The sequence below is a fragment of the Notolepis coatsorum genome (assembly GCF_963971535.1).
Source record: "Notolepis coatsorum genome assembly, chromosome: 20".
NCBI classification, from domain to species: domain Eukaryota; kingdom Metazoa; phylum Chordata; class Actinopteri; order Aulopiformes; family Paralepididae; genus Notolepis; species Notolepis coatsorum.
The window spans coordinates 24675647-24696204 of record NC_140184.1 but is presented as its reverse complement, the minus strand read 5'-3'; the positions used below and the strand labels follow the sequence as shown (position 1 = coordinate 24696204).

The 20558-nt window shown below is 46.8% G+C and overlaps 1 protein-coding gene across 1 annotated transcript in view; it reads left to right on the top strand.

Moving 5' to 3' along the window:
- The first annotated feature begins 12092 nt into the window (after positions 1 to 12092).
- Positions 12093 to 20558, top strand: part of LOC311247380 (bromodomain adjacent to zinc finger domain protein 2B-like) — a 74767-nt gene continuing 66301 nt past the window's right edge. Inside the window, 5 exon segments of the mRNA XM_084337757.1 lie at positions 12093 to 12256; positions 13031 to 13195; positions 14375 to 14553; positions 15107 to 15331; positions 15998 to 16618. Of these exon segments, the coding sequence (XP_084193883.1) occupies positions 12211 to 12256; positions 13031 to 13195; positions 14375 to 14553; positions 15107 to 15331; positions 15998 to 16618 (1236 nt within the window). The 5' untranslated portion in view covers positions 12093 to 12210.

Below are 20558 nucleotides of genomic sequence, written 5' to 3'. Positions count from 1 at the left end.
GAGAAAAGCAAGGAGGGGAAACAATTTAATATATAATAAATGTCTCTTGTTTTTGCCCTCCTACGCCCCTATAAGCCATTAGGAGCGTCTTCTCCTTATGCATTATACATCCCTCTCATCCTTCTGTGCCATTACGCGTGCTCAGATTTTCTAGATAAGCGATTTTGGACCGAGCGTCAGATGAAACGCTGAGAGGCAGCCTGTTGGCTCTGAAGTTCTGCGGCGCTCCGCGAGGATCAAGCGAGCGCTCTTCCTCTATGTGAGACGCCTGGTTCCCCCCGCGGACCATAACCTAACCGCGGTGTGATGTCCCTGGAGTCGGTGCGCTGAGTATTATTTCAGCTCTGATGATTGGAGGCAAAGACACACACAGACACATCTACCTTGTTACTGTGTATCCAAGTGTATAATAATTAAATAAAATAAATTACGAGCACAACGTGAACCCATCTAGTCTGCCGTGAAGGCAGTAGCATTTTGCCCCTAATTTGCCGTTCAATGCAGAGGTATAGTATCGTGAGAATATGGAATGGCATTGATTCAAGTTCTTTAGTCAATGGGACTTGGGAAAACACCTCAAAAACACTATTGAACAAGGGCTGTGTGTGTGTGTGTGTGTGTGTGTGTGTGTGTGTGTGTGTGTGTGTGTGTGTGTGTGTGTGTGTGTGTGTGTGTGTGTGTGTGTGTGTGTGTGTGTGTGTGTGTGTGTGTGTGTGTGTGTGTGTGTGTGTGTGTGTGTGTGTGTGTGTGTGTGTGTGTGTGTGTGTGTGTGTGTGTGTGTGTGTGTGTGTGTGTGTGTGTGTGTGTGTGTGTGTGTGTGGTGCGTGCGTGCGTGTGTGTGTGTGTGCATGTCTGTGGAGGGGAGCAGGACAGAGTTTTTGGGTAGGGGGTGGAGTGTTTGCATATAGGCTGCTTGTCACTGATGAGTATCACTGAGAATAGAAGCTGATAGGCGCTTGTAGTGCTTTCTCCTTCTGGGATCAACTCACGGATGCAATTAACTTAAATCTGTCTGTGGCAATTTGATTGACTGCAACAAACAACAAATTAATCCCCCTTCAGCAACCAAACATGAAAAAAGCGGGTGGTGCAGTTAGTCAGGGTGGAGGGAGGACGGAGAGAGGAGAGAGAGAGAGAGGATGGAGAGAGAGGGAGAGAGAGAGGATGGAGAGAGAGGGAGAGAGAGAGGATGGAGAGAGAGGGAGGGAGGGAGATAAAGAGAGCGAGAGAGCAGGTAATCCTAGGTATCTCTTTGCTCTGCCTTTCTCTTCAAATTTTCTGATTTAATTATTCCCCCACTGGAAGCCTGCATTAATATTGAAAAGGCATTTTCAGATGTCACTTTGTGTGCCTGGGCAGGACGTCGGGGGGGGGGGGGGGGGGGGGGTAAGGCTGGGTGGGTGGTGGTTGTAGGGGGGGGGGGGGGGGCTGCCCACAGTGCCCAGTGCAGGAGAGGATGCTTGCCATGCTGGCCTTTCAAGAGGTTGCATTCCTCGTTTATCTCCTAGCTGACGTTGGCAAGGCAAGGCTCTACGTATTCAGCATATTATTCTAATGACATTCACGGGTATATTTCTGTCTGGTGGCAGAGAGGGGGCCTTGAAGGCAACACAAAGGGCTACATAGCTCATGTTTCTCTCTGGTCGCCGCACTGTTAGAGGCTTTAGGGCAATTTCACACCAAAATTTGTTTGAAATGGTTACTTTTGTTGCAGTTATGTTTCACATCGCCAATTGACCAAACAAAACGTACACCCTAAACAAAGTCATGTGATCATGTGGGTCAGCCTTTTATTGGACATCATTTTTAATCCTAACGAATGTATATGGACAAAAACAACCTTGTGATATCCACGTTGGCTTGGACAAATGGTATAAATCCTATACATTTTCCGATTCACTGTAGGTGATCAATTATGCGCTATTGTCTAGGCCAGTGGTTCTCAAACTGTGGTACGCGTACCACTAGTGGTACTTGGTGGTACTGCTGGTGGTACTTGAAAACATTTCCAAAAAAGCAAAAAAAAAAAAAAAAAAAAAAAATGCAGTCAGGCCACTGAACTTAGAAGCAGGCCAGGCCAGTGTTTCTGGTTGCGGCGGCGCGATAGTTAGATCATCTAAGTGGGGAACAACCAGGAGATCACTGTGACAGAGAGTAATGCAGTCTAAACAGTCATAAATCTTTAATTCAACTTCAGCCCTGATCATAACCATTTATTTTTAGATTTTTTGTAATGTCAGATAAAAAATGAAATACTCCCACTTTTCTGAAAAGAGTTGGTGTTAAATCTGACATTACAAAAAATCCATCAAATTATGTGTTGCTGCTAATCATTGACACATGCCTAGCCTGTAATAATCTCCCCCAGAAAGATTTACTTTGCATTTGATATATTGAACATATTTTACTTTTTGTGTTTTTTTTTACAATAATTTGTGATGCCATCACACAAACTGGCATTTAAAGGGTAAACATTCAACAGTGTGTGTGTGTGTGTGAGTGTGAGAGAGAGAGAATGACGGACAATTGCTTGCTGTGTGAGAGAGAGAGAATGACGAACAATTGCTTGCTGTGTGAGAGAGAGAGAGAGAGAGAGAGAGAGAGAGAGTGAGAGAGAGTGAGAGAGAGAGAGAGAGAGAGATAGAGAGAGAATTAAGTACATTTGCTGAAATACAGTTGTTCTTAATTTTCTCACTTGCTATGTGAGAATGTTAGTTATTATGTTCTCAATGCCCCTTGCATTGTATGAGTTGTGTGGAAGCGTTTGCTAGTTCTAGTGCTATCCCTTTGTACATTGTGGCTGTGTCTGACAAAAGTTAACAATAAATAATGGTATTAGGAATACATTTGCCTCCTGCGTGAACTGTGCATAGCTGAATAGACTGTATTTTAACGCCGGTCATATGGTGGTACTTGGAGAGCCAGCTACGTTCTCAGGTGGTACTTGGTGTAAAAAGTTTGAGAACCACTGGTCTAGGCTACAGTCACCTCAATTATGCATGTAAGGTATTTGTTCAGTATGACAACATTATTTGTCTATTTTGAACCAGCAGATAAAATAATCATCTTGTGATGATGATGAAAAATAACATTTGGAAATATGGAAACATTTCAACAAACAGGTAAATCAATTTCATTAACCCCTTCACTACCACACTACAGAAGTTAACCCCTTCACTACCACACTACAGAGGGTTAACCTTCTGGTTCAACCGGACTATACAAGGCAGGTGTGAAAGCTCCCTTAATGTCCACATGAGCCGTAAGATCCCCGGTTCCCCGCTTGCAAGTAAACCTCCAATAAGAAGAGGTACGTCAGTAAACATCAATCAAGTATCCTCCCAGAATCATTGCGTGTTGAATACGACCGAGGAGTCTATATGCGGGGGGGGGGGGGGGGGCTTTCTTCCTCTCCAGATAATTAAATCTCGGACTCTGTTAGTTTCCGAGACACTGTATTCCATTACGGGTTTTTGTGTCGACCGCGACGAGTGTGTAGTGGTTTGACATTTCCATGCGCTCAGTGCACAACACTTTTCTTTTCTGCAGTCATCACTTTTTGTGCATGTGTATTACCTGGCTCACGCCGTGCCATCACACAGCCCTCGCTCCCCTTCCCTGGAAGAGAAATTGAATTTGCATGAAATATGCTCGGACCAAATTGCATCTGACTACAGCAGGAGGCGATACGTGGCAGCCAGAGCTGATTATACTCAGAAAACGCCAGAATGATGATGATGTTGATGAAGTATTCTTCTGGGCTGAAATTGAATGCAAAAAAAAGAAAAAGCATGAAAAGAGGGTAGTTTGTACTGCTTATATAATACTCTTGTTCCGACTGGAGACCAAGACATTCCCATAGTCCTCGTCACGGTTTCATTCTAACCTGGCAGAAGCGGTTGTATATATGCAGGTATTTGTATACCGTAGTCTCCAATCGACTGGAGAATAAATATTGTGTTTGAATCGACATTGGATCATGCCAAAATGACATGGATTATTATTATATGAATTATTATATGAATCTCAATCATATAAAACGAAACACAAGCTTCTCATACCTGCACAGCTGTTTAAACCCTTTCACTATCACACTACAAAGGGTTAACGCTTTCACTATACCGCACTACAGAAGGTTAACCCTTTCACTACCACACGGCAGGAGGTTAACACTTTCACTACCAAACTACAGGAGGTTAACACTTTCACTACCAAACTACAGGAGGTTCTATTTCATTCTGGCCTCCGCTCAGCGTCAGTCTGCACTGACTTCACTTCGTGCACGTGCACTGAATAAAAAATTCCACAATGTACCTTTACATACCAACATCTGGCCACACCCCTATCCGCTTACCTTCATAAGCAGGTGTGTGGTCACCTACTCGCCTCCTTCTTCACTTTCACCACAAGGAAGTGCCTTCGGTAGATACCCACACTTGACGAGGTTGTTAGTTGAAGAAAGTTGATACGTGTTTAAATTTTTTCTTGCTTTTTTCTTCTCTCATATATTTCAAAAGAAAAAAGCTAAGTCATAATGTCTACCTCGGAGGGTCGCGCTCGCAACGCCACTCTTCACCAGTGGTTCTCCATTGCCGCCTCTGTCGTGCGTCTTGGAGCGGGGTTGAGGCCTCTCTCGTGGTCGGCAGCCACGCCCGGTAGGTGTCCGATGGGTAGTTTGCCTCTCCAAGGAGCTGGTGCACTAGAGCCGTCTCCTGTGCGATGGCCTGGTTCCGGCTCTGGTTCCTCTGCTTCCGGGGAGTCGTCCGCTGTTGGGCAGCCAGCGCCTTTGGTTGCGGGGGATTTGAGACGCAAACTTTTTGCGTCAGCTCGCTCCCGCTGCAAGATGGTGGCTTGCAGACTCGAACGGCCTGGTTTTGGTGAGTTGCTGGAGCCGGATGAGGATGCGTCTGTCTCTACATGGCCGATGGAAACAGAGGACTACATGATAGAGGCGGACGGGTTCTTGTTTGAAGGCCCGGTGGAGACATGTGTCCCGCCCGTCCAGGTAACACTGGAGGGGGGTGAGATGTCTCCTTGGGGTTCCTCGTCCGCAGATGTTGGGTTAGAACCTCCGACTCGGCGGCGGGATGCCCTGCTATCAGCCACATCAGAATGTGGCTCCTTAACCAGTAGTCTGCTGCATGTGAGGGACGTGGGCTCGGAGGGGGAAAGTATGCAGGGGGAACTGCGTGCTTTGTTCCCCGAGCTCATGGCGGCGGCGGCAGTTGCAAACGGCGTGCCGCTGCCGCAGCCGCAGCCACTGCCTGTTCCTGACGATCTCATAGGTCATCTATGGCAACGTCGCCCGGTGAGAGGGGTGGACGTTGTCTACCCATTTTTCCCTTCAATGGCGGCCTACGTCCGTCAGGGACAGGTGGTCTCCCACATCATGGGCCTTACTCCCGCCTACGTGCAAGTCACGCGGGTGGTGGGTTTGGTAGACGGCATGAAGGAGGGCGTGCCACGGCTTGATAGGCCGATGGCGGCGCTCCTTTGTCCTGAGGTGGTGTGGGAGCCGTTACGGAAGCCGGTTCCCCAAGGGAAATCAGCGAGGCGGTTGGCGTTTTGGAGTGACTCCGGGACACAATCTCTAGCTGCCACTTCCAACATCGCGCAGCTGGCGAGATTCATGTCCAAGATATTGACGGGCGGCACGGAGCTGACTGATTTACAACATGATCAGCCGCAGGCTATAGCCGCTGGGAAAGTGCGCGCCCTGGCCACTCTGATCCAGCGCCACCTTTGGCTGGAGCAGGCGCGTGTGCCGGAGAAGAAGAGGACTCCCCTTCTGACGGCACCCCTCTCCGAGGCTGGACTATTCGGGTCGGCACTGCAGCTGATGACCTCAACCTGCAGGGAGATGCAGGAGGAGCGCTCCGTGCTCCAGCCTCATTTCCCCCCGCCCGATGTTGCCGGTGCAGTCAGACGGCCGCCGCGTCGTCGAGGTTCCTCCGCCATGGCCGCCGCTGCTACCACCGCCACTGCTGGACCTTCGGCGAAGAAGGCCAGGAGAAGAGAGGGCGCCTCCGCCACTGCAGCCGGCCCATCTACGCCCGGAGGTGACGGTAGGGATCGTCGAGACCAGCCGCCGATCGTTTACCGTCCCTCCGGGGCTCCCCGGGGTGGAAAACCCTGAGCGACTCGTGGCAGGCGTCGCTAAGTTCATTGACTTTTTCCCTCTGTGGTCCCCCCCTGTTCCCTTCCCGGCCCCACTATGATTTTGTTGAAAAATAAAGAGTCCCTCCTAAGGAGGGACTGTATTTTTTGTTAACAAACTGTGTGTTTATTCACCAAACATATGATGGGGATGCAACGTGTGAAGCTAGTATGGGTTTGATAGGAGGGCTAGACGTTACTTTCATGTTAGAGCTTAAGCAAGGCCTGCAGCCTACACTCGTTTGAAAAGGGGTTTTTTCTGCCTCGACCTGAATCTTCACATAAAGGTAGAGGTTAGTTGTGTGCTCTGTTGCTTAAACAGTGATATTGAGCTGCAACACTATTGTGTTGGTTTGCAGTAATGCTCGTATGAAAACGTATCACGGCTCAGCCGCTCTCTCTCTCTATCAGATTTTCGGTGTCTTACAACATAGATACGGGTGTCGGGTTCACACATACACAACTTGGCCTTGCTATAAACCCTGTTCACAGATGTGTCTGTGGCTAGCGTGCATTGAATTAGCTTGCGCTATTCATTGGCATTGCTACTGAAGGTATCATATGGCTGTTGTCATATGCGAGGGTTGGGCTTGCGAGGGGGTACCGGATAAACCCCTCTTTCCCTCTTCTGATTGGTCAGGGGGTTTCTGGGACTCTCTTTTCATTCGGTCAGGGTCAAGCTGTTAGGCAGCTTGGCACGGGCGGGGGGGGAAGGGTTTCCCAGACTCCGCACCTATCACAGGCGATTGAGTCTTGGGTTTCCCCCCGTCATAGCAAACGTCACTAGGCACGTTTCTATTGGACGACGGCTTCCGTGAGTTTAGACCCGTATGTAGGGTCTGTTGTTGTCAAGTTGTCGGGGCAGAGCGTAGGAACTTACTGTTCTACTACGCTCAATATACGTGTAACTTGAGTCGGTTGGTCACATGACTCAATGTTACCGTGACTTTTCAATCTATGGCTCACGTGGGAAGTCTCTCTGAGGAGTTCCGTCTCTCCTCTGTGGTGAGGGTGGCGGGATGTAAAAATGTTAAAAAAAATTACCCTCGGCTGCGTCACGTGGGATTCATGTCAGTCGGTGTTTCTTTCTTTTTTAATAAAAAAGAGTGGAGAATATGAAGCACGACAACCTTCTTGTCGTTCTCCCAGGCGCCTTGAAGGATCAATGTGGGGTCTGGTTAGACTGTCCATTGATATGTTTTGGGTCCCGACGCATATATAGTGCTGGCTCGGGGTGTTTCTGTTAAGAATCATGCGGGAGGCTAGTACGCCTTGGTTGCTTGTTATTAAAACAGCGTTTTTATAGGGCAACTGGGATGGGGGATTTTTTCCTCTTCCGAGAGCCTGTTACTGGGTCTCAACGGATTCTCGTTCATATCTGGGGGATGTTAACGGAATAGATCAGAACATAGGTAGAGGGGTCTCACGCCCTTGGGGTGGGCCACTAAGCGCGGTATAAATAGGACCGTCTGGGTGGCGCCCTCTTTTCATGTTTTAGATCAACACGCATACCTGCCCCCTCTCCTGGAGTGGGCATGTCGGCGTGGTTAGGGCACGGGACTGGTTCTGGTCGCGCTGGTCCAGGTCAGTTAACCCGTTGTCCGCCGGGGATGCAGATCTGCTGTTCTGGTACCCTGAGGGACTTCGGGGGGAAAAATGCTGGGTCGGCCCGGGTGTCACGGGGTTAGGCGTTATGGAGACCCTTTGTTGGGTACACGTTGTACTTGGCACTATTATAAGAGGCTGGTTCTCCTTTCTTTCGCTCCTCTCTCACGCATGGCGAAGAGGGGGCTGTTGGGGTGGTCTTCTGGACCTCCTCTGGTAACCCTGTGTGCTTCCCGAGCCGCCGGGCCCGGTCCGAAGTAATGTTTCATTGAAACCGTAGGCCTGGGATAACCCCTTTTTTCCTGAGGGGTTATAGGAACAACCACCGTATGTGGTACCAAGAGGGTGGTTGATTCCCTGGTGTGTTGGAGCAGAGTAAACTCCCGGGTTACCCGGTTGAGTGTGCCCCTGCACGTTCATGACGTCTGCCAATCGTGTCAGCCTTCTCTGCCTCGACCCCTCTGGGTGGGTTTTTTTTTATGGAGGCTTTGTCATGGTGCGCAACAACGCCAGCATACGCCCCTTCCGCCGGGGGGGCTGTTTTCAGTTGACCCCTTTGGCGCCTGTCTCGTCTGCAGTGCTCCAGGCTCGGGTCTACAGCCTGCTGCCTGGTTTCCCCGGTGCGCTGCCTGCTTCCGTTGATTAACCTTTTGAATGCTTTACGGCCATGCTGACTGCCTGTGTTGCAGGGTCAGTGTGCCAGGCGGTGTACTATTGGGGGGAAAGGGCCCGCTCTTGGAGGGGCCCTATCCGAATACGCTGGCGATGTGGGGGGCGGTGTCGCTAAGTGACCGCCTGGTGGGGTCTTGATGCCTGGCGTCATTGACCTCTCCGGGCCCCCCTTTTTCCAGGGGATCCAGTCCCTTCAGTGGGTCTGGGTCTTCCTTCGCACTCCGCTGCTACGGCCTTGCCACGGGGTTGAGTTTGCTCTTGACCCCGTGATTTTGGGGGCAGTAACGAGGGTTGTTCCTTCCGTTCGTTCCCTGGTGGCATGCGGGTTGTGCGTGTGCGTAGTCGTGGGGTCAAGCCACGATCTGCTCACCCTGTGCGTTGAGTTGCTTGGGTTCCTCTTCGCACGGTCGGATCCGTCTCCCTCCCGTCCTCCAATAGGGAGGGTATCCCTCCATTAGGGAGGGTCGGGGGGCTCGGTCCTCCCCGGTCTGATGGTTGTGGGGGGCCTCAGCGGGGTACATTTGTCGAGCTTCTGGCTTCCGTTCAGCTCCTCTTGTGCAGACTGACGCTGAGCGGAGGCCAGAATGAAATAGAACGTAAGGTTATGTATATAACCAAGTTCTATGAATTCTGGTGACGCTCAGCGTCAGGACGGCGCTGTGGCCCTTGATCTCGCCTTGTGGTGAAAGTTTGGGAAGGAGGCGAGTAGGTGACCACACACCTGCTTATGAAGGTAAGCGGATAGGGGTGTGGCCAGACGGATGTTGGTATGTAAAGGTCCATTGTGGAATTTTTTATTCAGTGCACGTGCACGAAGTGAAGTCAGTGCAGACTGACGCTGAGCGTCACCAGAATTCATAGAACTTGGTTATATACATAACCTTACGTTAACACTTTCACTATACCACACTACAGTCTGGTTAACCTTTCACTGCCACACTACAGAAGGTTAACCCTTTCACTACCACACTACAGATAGTTATGGATGAGACATAATGCTCTTGGCAATAAAAACCAAACCCATGTGATTATAAGATTGTTTCTTTCCTTGATAAACCCTGTAAAACAGAGACACACCCACTAGAGTCTACACGACACATTCATGTCCTCAGCAGGATGTCTTCCTGACACGCGGCTCTGTGCGGCTCCGGTATTCCTGTCTACCAGCAGTCTTTGATGTTTGATACAAGCGCAATACATAATACATAATACATAATACATAATACATTATCTCACCAAGAAGAAAATCTCCTCAATCCATATTTCAGCTATGTATACAGTAGGCTATATTCATATGGGCTTACTGAATATTCTTGAATGGTATAGGCTGATGGCGATAAACATTTTATTTTTGCGAACATCACCTCCTCATCCGGATAAAATATAGATCGCATTTATTTCTGTGTACAAACCATTCAAATTTAAACAATTTAGCTACAGCGTCGGAAAGCATTTAAGATGAATGTTGAATGTCACACTATGTAAGCCCTTATATCAAGACTCAGAGCCCAGTTTGCAAGAGGGGAGAACAGACATCAATGACCCAGCATAAAGACATCCAGTGGTGTGTGGTGACTATTGACCATATTCACATAGCGGACATTTTGCTATTATGTCATGCTCTGGTTGGGATTCCTTTCCACCACACAGGTAAGACCAACATGGCCGCTGTGAATATGGTCAATAGGGTGAATTCTTACTCAAGAGTTGAGTTTAGGTGGAAGACGGGGTCCAGATGGAAATGCAGCTAATTAAACTTACGTGCACCAGAAAATGTATACTTTTAACGCACCGGGGTGATTTAAAATTAGACGCATCCTACAACAATTTTTCACATTTTTCAAATGTATATACTTATAAAGCTATATACAGTACCTGTCTGTGTATCATTTGAAAGACAAAGTCTAGAGTTGCTACGCAGATGGCGAATATGTGTAGGCTCTTAGAAGATGATGCTCAGTGTGTAGCTCTTAGAAGATGGTGCTCCATGTGTAGCTCTTAGAAGATGGTGCTCAATGTGTAGCTCTTAGAAGATGATGCTCGTATTTGACACCTATATGGGCTTTATTTCCTGTGTATCCTTAATGTGATTTATATGGTTTATTTCAATAAAATGCATGTGAGAAATATAGCTGTGGTGGGGGGTGATCACTTACCACTGAGCATCATCATCTGGTGAATTGCTTTGTCCACATTATTATTATGCATTTTAGGCATTTAGCAGACTCTCATTTCAAGTGCAAATGGTGATTAAACACATTTCCAGGGCTGTGTGCACGTTCCCCGCCAGGTCGGTAAAGGTGAGATTTATGAAGCCAATAATCTGTTCATAAATCTCTAATACAGTGACCAGTTCATGTCCTAATCTGATTGAATTAATCTGTTTATGCACTTTGTTTATAAACCTAACCCTTACCTTAACCTGACCAGAGACGTCGCGCCTATTAACCCTAACCTAAAAATATATATATATATTTTATAGAGATCACTTCCTGAAACACGGTGAATGTTTGGTGTTTGACATCCTAATTATTTTCAATTAATCATGAAAAACTAAATGTGCACTCACCGTGTCGCGGAGGCGTGCGTGGGAGCTCATTAAAAGGATCCCGGTGCGGCCGTGGTGTGTTCTCCTACCAGCCTGATGGTGAAGGGACAGGAATCCCGGGAAATGTGTATAATCACGATTTTACCACATTCACCGCAACATATACACAACAAGTAGCCGGCGCTGAGAGCACCCTGGCAAACAGTGCTGAGGAAGTATACGAGAAGTATACGATCCTACTCTTATTATATACTGTATACTTTACTTACTAGTATATATTTAGATTCTAGTGTGTAATACTATTACCACATTTATTGTAATGTATAATATAACTGATATGGAATACAGACCCTCAGCTGCACTTTTGATCACACTGCCTACTTGCTCATATGCATATATTCAGAGTTAATTATATTGTTTACACTGCCTATTTTTACTTTTCTACTGTACTATAATTTTATTGCCTGTATTTATGTCTACTATTACCATGCCATGTACCTCCCCTCTCCCCCTCCCCCATGCTGCTATGATGCCTGAATTGCCCCCAATCAATAAAGGGGGGATCAATAAAGGAATATCTTTATTTTTATAAACACAACAGTGATATATTAATAGAATGAATATGTATAAAGAAGCAGGAGGCAGGACGGCCTAGAGCCCTAGAGGTAAAATAGGCCGGTCAGTAACCCGAAGGTCGCTGGTTCGATCCCCGGCCCAGACAGGAGGGTGTATCACAGCTGTGAGCTGGTGCCTGAAAGGTGGCTGGTATTACATCTACGGTGCCCACCATCCTGCCTAAGTGCCCCTGAGCAAGGCACTGAACCCAAAAACTGCTCCAGGGGACGCTGCACTGCGGGCGACCCTGCGCTCTGACCTCTGATGAAATGCATATGTGTGGGCGACTGTGTGTATGTGTAACTAGGAGGGATATGCGAAAAGACACATTTTACTTACCTTGTGTACATTGACAATAAAGACAAAATTACATCTTCTAAAGACAAAGATTTTGTTTATTTATCTATAAAAGATTGTACACGTTCTCACCGCCTCATCCTTGGTTTGTGTTTCCGTCAGGCCATCTGTTTTCTTTAGCTGGGGAGCAGCCCTTCCTTGGCTCCACCCTGTCAAGTGCCTTCCCTCTGGTCAGCCACCCAGCCTTCGGAGCCCTCTACACCGCCGGGGTGGGCAGGCCGGAGTTCGGAGGCCTGGGGTCACTGGGGTCACTGGGCATGTCAGCTGCTCTGGCGACCCACCCCCAGCTAGGAGCACTCACAGGTAGAACCTGGGCATGACGGGTATTGACACACCGGTGGCATAGGTTTCAACACGTATATCTAAACCTCTCCTCTCTCTTCTCATCTCTTCTTCTCTCCTCCTCTCCACTCTCTTCTCCTCTTCTCTTCTCTTCTCTTCTCTCCTCCTCTCATTTCCTCTCCTCTCCTCTCCTCTCCTCTCCTCTTCTCTTCTCATCTTCTCTTCTCTCCTCCTCTCCTCTCCACTCTCTTCCCCTCTTCTCTTCTCTTCTCTTCTCTCCTCCTCTCATTTCCTCTCTTCTCTTCTCTTATCTCTCCCCCTCTCCTCTCTCTTCTCCTCTCCTCTCCTCTCCCCCTCTTCTCGCCTCTCCTCTCCTCTCCCCCTCTTCTCTCCTCTCCCCTCCTCTCCCCCTCTTCTCTCCTCTCCTCTTCTCTCCTCTGCTTTGCCCCTCTTCTCTCCTCTCCTTCTCTCCTCTCCTCTCCCCTCCTCTCCCCATCTTCTCTCCTCTCCTATTTTCTCCTCTCCTCTCCCCCTCTTCTCTCCTCTCCTCTCCCCTCATCCCCCCCTCTTCTCTCCTCTCCTCTCCCCTCCTCTCCCCCTCTTCTCTCCTCTTCTCCTCTGCTCTGCCCCTCTTCTCTCCTCTCCTCTTCTCTCCTCTCCCCCTATTCTCTCCTCTCCCCTCCTCTCCCCCTCTTCTCTCCTCTCCTATTTTCTCCTCTCCTCTCCCCCTCTTTTCTCCTCTCCTCTCCCCTCATCTCCCCCTCGTCTCTCCTCTCCTCTCCCCTCCTCTCCTAGCAGAATGGTGGCGAGCAGCAGAAGCCCATGGAAGGGGAGCTGCTGCGTTTCTCCCTCCTTTCCTTGGCCTCCCTCCTCTCTTCACCCCCCACATCCAGCAGTACCACAGCACCAGTCCCCTCCAGAGCAGGACACCCAGCAAGAATGGCCGCGCCCCCGCTAAAGGTAGAGTCACACCTGTAGGGACTCACTGTATTCATCCGTATCAGTTAAACAGGGAACAGATTATCATTTGCTCTCCTTTCAACCTCTCTGAAAACTAGATTGTTAATAAGAAATTGTGTCTTGATTGACTTGACCTGTACAAAACTAACTAACTAACTAACTAACTAACTAACTAACTAACTAACTAACTAACTAACTAACTAACTAACTAACTAACTAACTAACTAACTACTAACTAAATAATAATCTCATACAACATTTACTTGTAATATAGGCCCATATATTGATTACATTACCTTCAACCTAAAGGTGAAAAGATCAACATCTAACATCTAACACCAACTGTGCAAGGGCTTTACTCCTGTTTGTGGCGTATGGCTGCACCATCACACCATTATCCTTCAAACGTTTGTATAACGTGTAATAATAATAATAATAATGGCTTGGATTTATATAGCGCTCTTCATGACACCCAGAGTCCATTATTCGTTCATACACAGTCATACCGGTGGTGGTAAGCTACAATTGCAGCCAGAGCTGCCCTGAGGCAGACTCACGGAAGCGTGGCGAATAATCATCGCCTACGGCCCCTCTGACCACCACCAACATTCATTCACATGCAGCATACACATTCATACGAGGCAAGTAGGTGTACAACATGTAAATACGGTGGTGGAACATCTCCCTCCCTCTTCTCTCCATCTTTCTTTTCATCTCCATCCATAGTTTCCTCCTTTCTTTCTTCTTCCACCTAAATCCACTTTCTTTGTCTCAGGATGAGATTTCTCCTGCTGAGAAGCTTTTAATGACTTCAGCTCTGTTAGTAATTCAACTCTCTCTCTCTCTCTCTCTCTCTCTCTCTCTCTCTCTCTCTCTCTCTTTGTATCCTCTCTCTCTCCGTCTCTTTTCTCTTTCGCCCTGCCTCCCTTCCATTCTGTTAATCTACTTTTTTCTCCCCTCACTCTATCTTTTAATTTAATGGTATCTTTTAATTTATCTTTTATTATGTAAACCACTCGTGTTGGGCTCGTGCCATGCTTCTTGCATGTTTGATGAGATAGACACATAAATCAATATTTTCAATCCCCATTTCATTCAGCATTCAGATATTTCATTAGCGTCCGCAGCTACATCTGTTGAAGAGATAGGGCTGATTAGTAACATGCTAAGTCCTTCCAGGGCTGAACGGAGCAGTGAATGGCGGCGGCATTGCTTCCCCTACCGCGCAGGCGGGGAGCCACCGCGTTAGTCCGTCCCCGACATCGGTGGCCCCCAAGCAGGCCAAGAGCCACCAGAGCAGCCCCCTGAAGAACCCAGCAGAGATGGTGGAAAAACAGCCCCACAAACCTAAAGACAAGGTCAGTACTGAGGAAGGTAGAGGCTAACTTGCGACACAGCGTCATACACACTGCACGCACGCACGCACGCACGCACGCACACACGCACACACACACACACACGCACACACACACACACACACACACACACACACACACACACACACACACACACACACACACATAGTGATATCAGTCAAGCTGCAACACTACTATCACCAACATCTAAGAAGGGAGATCCCCCCTTGAATGGCCCTTCTAAGGTTTCTCTCCTCCACACTGCCTGTGGAGCTTTTTTCCCTATTGTTAGGTTTTAGTGAGTTTTTCCTTACCTTCGCGTGGGGTATGTCTGGGAGTGCTTGCATTCTTTCATTTATTTGCATTTCATCTAAAAATGTTTGGACCTTATGGTGTTCTTGTTCTGTTCTTGACTTATTGTTATGTTTTCTTCTTGACTTGTTTAAAGAAGACGTGTACGGCCCATGGGGACATTAACGTGTGTTGTCGGGCCCTATAAATAAATTTGATTATGATTATGATTAAGCTGATTCGTCGTTTTCCCCTTCCGACCCAGAAGCCTCGTAAGAAGCCGGCAGACGCCTCCGGGATGAGCATCAGTGAATCGGGCACGTCCTCGGACAGCTCCAGCGACGGGTCCCTCAGCAGCGACTTGGAGGACCTCGCTGAAGATGACGATGATGATGATGACGACGATGATGATGATGATGACGATGATGATGACAAGCAGAGTGAGGTGTCGGACTCTGAGAAGGAGAAGAGGGCAAAGAAAAAGATGAAGGTAAAGAGAGATATTACAGTAATACCCCCCTTGAAGTAGACCCCCATACTCTGCCTCTGATTGGCTAGTACCGCCCTACACTGGTCTACAGCTCTCTGGAACCTGTTTAATGCCATAGTGAACCTCATGTTGTCGTTGATATACCGTTATGCATAAAAAGAAAATCCCAGAGCGAATCTCATCTCAGTTATATCAATATTGTGCTGTCAGAACATGTCTTATGTTTGCAGGTTAAGTATTTAATGTTCGCTATTGGACATTATGCCACCATCATCGCTATTGACCATTAAGCCACCAGCATTTGAAGTTGATAAATCTAGTGATCTATGCACAAACACAATTGTTTTTTTTCCCAGCTAATCTCTCATTTGCGTCACTCAAATGTTCACAAATATGTTTTTGTTTTTTAATAAGCACAAGACCTTATTCTGCACCATTGCGTTAATTTGCCGGACAATCGTGTGGGAGGTGCAATTTCACAGATTTACACACAACTGTAGTGATTGGAGGATCAAGGACAGAGGGTGGCGTTTGGGATAGGTCAATTAGTCAATAAATTCCTATGACTATTGAGCTGACTAATAATGTCTTTAGAAGAGGACAGTGTTACCAGCGGGTTAAGTTACATTCTGAAGCTAACAGGGTCTTCCTCCCCTCCCTCCCCAGGTCTTGACACCAAGTGGTGGCAACGGAAAGACAGACAGAGCTCACCCGGGGGTCCCCTCCACAGAGTCCCAGGGCAAGAGAGGCAGCCAGACCCACAGGCACAGCCACCTCTCCAACGCCCCAACCCTCATGCCCTTACCCTGTTCCCCTCCCGCCCTCTCCCAGACCTCCCCCCTGGCCCTCCACAGCTCTCGGCCCCTGGTGGAGGGCCTGCAGCAGCACCTGAGTGTCATCCAGTCCACGGGGCTGGCTGCCAGCTCCAAGCCCTTGGCCCTCCTCACTCACCCCCGCCGGGAGTCCTCCCCCACCACCTCCCCCAAGGCCATCCCCGGCAACGGCTCTCCTAAACCACCAAAACTGCTGCCCTCCTCCTCCTCTCCTCAACACGTGCCGCTGTCCCTCTGCTCCTCCCCCAGGCCTCTCTCTGTCCCCTCTCTGCCCCACTCCACCCTCCCCCTGTCCACCTCCCCGAAGCCCTTCGCTCTGACCTCGCCCATAACCAGTCCCCAGAGGTCTTTGCTGAAGCCCCCCCGGCACCCTGCGTCTGGCGGGGTCAAAGGCAACAAGAGGAGGCTGCTGGAGGCCTCGCTGGCACAGATCAACGAGTTCAGGCTCAAACAGGTGAGCCCAATCCTCTGGGTCTCGCAGAGGGACCCTTTCTTTTTTTCTTTCTTTAAAATAAATGATATATATTTCTTGTTTATTTGCATTATATTCCGCAGGTACAAGGCACCAGATATTGTACATTTTAGTTTTTTTGATACCATACACAAGAACAGACAAAACAAGTCAAGATGAACAAAGAAATGTTATGAATAAAAGGGAAGAATTGTGTGTGTGTGTGTGCAGCAGAGCACTAGGGAGCTTACAATAGGGAGGTGTAGTGGTTACGTCATTGCTGTTTCCTGCGCGGTCCACCCCTCTTGAAATCGCAATGTATTTCCAATGGACACATTTCTAAATCTTCCTGTTTAAAACAAATAGAACATTGGCATGGTGTACCTTTCTGTGTGTATTCATCCACAATCTATAGCTCAACATGAACAAATTAGCAATTAATCGTAAAGGTAGCAAAATAACAACATTTATGTTTTCGTTCACTGAGGAACTACACAATGGCTGTGATGTGTATTAGGCGACAGCACTGAACGACAGTACTGGTAAGTGTAGTTATTTTTATTTTATTTTTTATTTTATTATCTTTTTCCCCCTCCTTTTTTCCGATTTTTCTCCCATCCCACTGTTAGTCGTTATGCTAATTCCCAACCCCCTTCCTGGTTGTTGCGCACTCCCCCCTACTGTTGGTCCGGGAGGCCGGAGACTGTCACATGTTTTCCTCCGACACATGTGCAGCCAGCCGGCAGCCAGCCTGGCAGCGCAGATTCTCACCGGGAGAGTGTAACGTGTGGAAGGTCACACTACCTTTCTCCAGATCCTACCCTCGCTGAGCAGGCGCCCCGACCGAACTGTAGGGGTCTCTGTCCACAACGCCCAGGACCCACCTACGGCTTCCCTCCCCCTAACTCAGCCAAACGAGTTAGTATAGCGATCAGCCCAAGCCAAGGCAATGCTGACTCTCCGGGAGTCGAGACCGCAGCCTCTTGCATTGGTGACGAGCACAATCTCCGCTACGCCACCTGACCGCAGGTGTAGTTATTTTTTAACGAAAAACTTAACAACCTTATAACTAACTTTATTTCAACCAAAAAGGCTTAAACAATAATGTTAGTGATAGAAGGGATCTCATTTTGTGCAAAAATGGAAAGCTTGCCAATGTTCATGAGGTAGAATTATTACAATAGCCAATAATACATTTTCCCAATGATAAATCCCTATACGGGTGGACCGTGCGGGAAACTAAAGTGACGTCAGACTAAAACCTCCCTATACAGATACTGTGCTGTTTCACATTAAATCTGTTCTGTACGGAATTATATACTTAATCCATCCTTTCCGACCTTTATCAAATAAGTCTGTATTGAGTCTCAAAGCATAATGTAAATTTTTCCATCACAAAAATATTGTGTATCACATTAACCCACATGTGTGATTCTTAGCCATTTTTTCATACTTTTTTACTGGCGACCAGAATAATTCTATAGATATATGTCTTAGATGTGCATAGTTTTCATTCTACACATTACATTATCTAATGTGATTAGATATTAGGGGTGTAATGATTCAGTTCGATTACACGTGAACTGGGTTCGCAATTCTCTTTTATTTCAGAGCCACAAGTTATGCAAAACAATACAATTATTTAGCTTTTCTTCATAAAACTAATTGAAAAGGATTCCTTGTTTAATTTAGTTTAGTTTATTTGACAATTATTAAAATACAGTACATGTTACAACAAGTCATGCATCCTACAACTATCAAGGATACATTGTGGTCCAATCTGGTTCTGTGCCTGTGTGATTCCCTAACACTAAGCAAATAGTTGCTAAGATATATCAGCTTTTTCTGTGACACCTGTAGTTTCTTCTTTAACACATTGACCGCCAGCACCAGGGGGCGCTGATACCCCATTCATCGCCAGGTCTTTATTCAATGGATATAGTTTTAGACTGTGACATTTGCGAGTGCTTAAAATATATCTTATATTATATCTATGGGTCTAATAACGCCGTCGGGTCTCAGTGAGTTGCTTCTAGTCAACATGCCCAAGTCAGATTGTTTTTTCATCTGTACATTTCCGTTTTATACCGTTTTGAATAGAGTATGGTTTGGGTGTTTTTCAGTAATACCAGGAAAAAGGCGCTTTACTGTAATCCAGTCATCATGTTGTAATTTTTCGGCTGATTATCTAATCATCCTGAAATCAACGCTAGATTATCACTATTATGTCTCCTCTTCCATACATGAAATGACCGTCATAGCGGGGCGTTCCCCCCCCCCCCCACCTCCACCGCAGCCAACGGTAAACAGCCATACACGGTCCACACATATAGCTGTGATCGCAGTAGAAATAAATGTCAGATCAACGATAAAATTTATATATAATCTTCTTACCTTGTATCTGATGTAATGCAAAAGAGATAATCCAAATATCTGATCGCAATTCCAAATAATGCTCGTGGAGGTCCGTACCACACTACCGACCGGTTCACAATGACGGGCGGGCAGAGTTACTGCTCGATGCCACCGTTGTATAGAACTGGTTCGCCCGAGTATTTAAACCCCGCCCGCCCGGCTCAGATAAATGAAATAACGATCCCAAAAACTAGTTAACTCGTTTCTGGCGCTCAACGCATGGCGGCCAATAACGAGTTAACTCGTTTATGGCGCAGAATGTGTTAATGAAATGGACAGCCCCCCAAACCAGGCTACACTAGCATAATAAAAATGGCACTGCACTAAGCTGTTGGCTAGTAGTCTAAGGGGAGAATTCACAAAGAATCGATTTCACAGCGCTAATAGCACCCTTAACTGCGCGCGATTAGTGTGTGATATCGGCTTCCGTCTTTGCAACCGATTCACTAAAGATATTGCGCGGATGAGATACTAGCGCAAACACGCCCATAGCTGTGCCCATAGCTGTGCAGATATGTTGGCAGATATCCGGAAGGGGGGGAAATAAACCCAAAATGAGGGAGAGGGGAAGCTCTTAAATCCAATGCAAATGGCGTGCAATTTTTGCCAGGCGACCGATAGATTGTTATGGCTTCCATTGTTATGAATGAGAGAACCCACACAGCAGGAGATTTTCGAGCGACAATCAAGTTCGCAATGAGGAAATAACATGACTTCTACTGGTGTATCATTTGTAATATAAATTTATTTATCAATACATTTATTGATCAATAACCTACGTATTATTATTACCATGCTATTTATGTTAGTTATTAATTAACTAAGTTAGTTAGTCATTTATATGTGCTGCTTAATATAGACTACACAAACAAATTAGTTTATCGATACTCCCATCAATCGACAATCATGACGTTGCATTACTGCTGATCAGCACGCCTTTCAGGTTAACTGGTGGAAAAATTGGTATTTCAATTTAATTGGTAACGTTAGCAAGCTATAATCTCCAGACATGTTTTGGCCATTCGAGACCGTTTTCAAATGTCCAATCTAACGAATTGAATTTGCTCATAAAATGCTTAAAATGTTAAATGTGATTATAATAGACAGCTGTTAATGTCTATGTCATGCACAGGGCCGACTGCCTGCAGACGGGCCTTCAGAATGTTAATTTGGGATAAATAAATAATAATGGGTTAGATGCCAAACTTATTTCCGTTTTGTGCTTGTGCTACATGATGACATACATAATCAAATGTCCAATCTAATTGTTCTATTCATGCAAATATTTGAAGCATTTTTTTTGTTAGGTAAATAACCTCTCAAACACTCATGGCTTTTTTCACTCACACTCATTTGTCATGTTATTCAATAGGCAGTGTTCTGAAATAACAGTAATAATTAGTAGTGCTGAATTTCTCAGTTCTCCGCCTGATATAATTGATAAAAATTTTGTATTTAGTTTATTTCGTGTTGTATTTAGTTTATTTTGTAATGATTAGAGCTTGCTTAATCAGTATTTTCATGACAC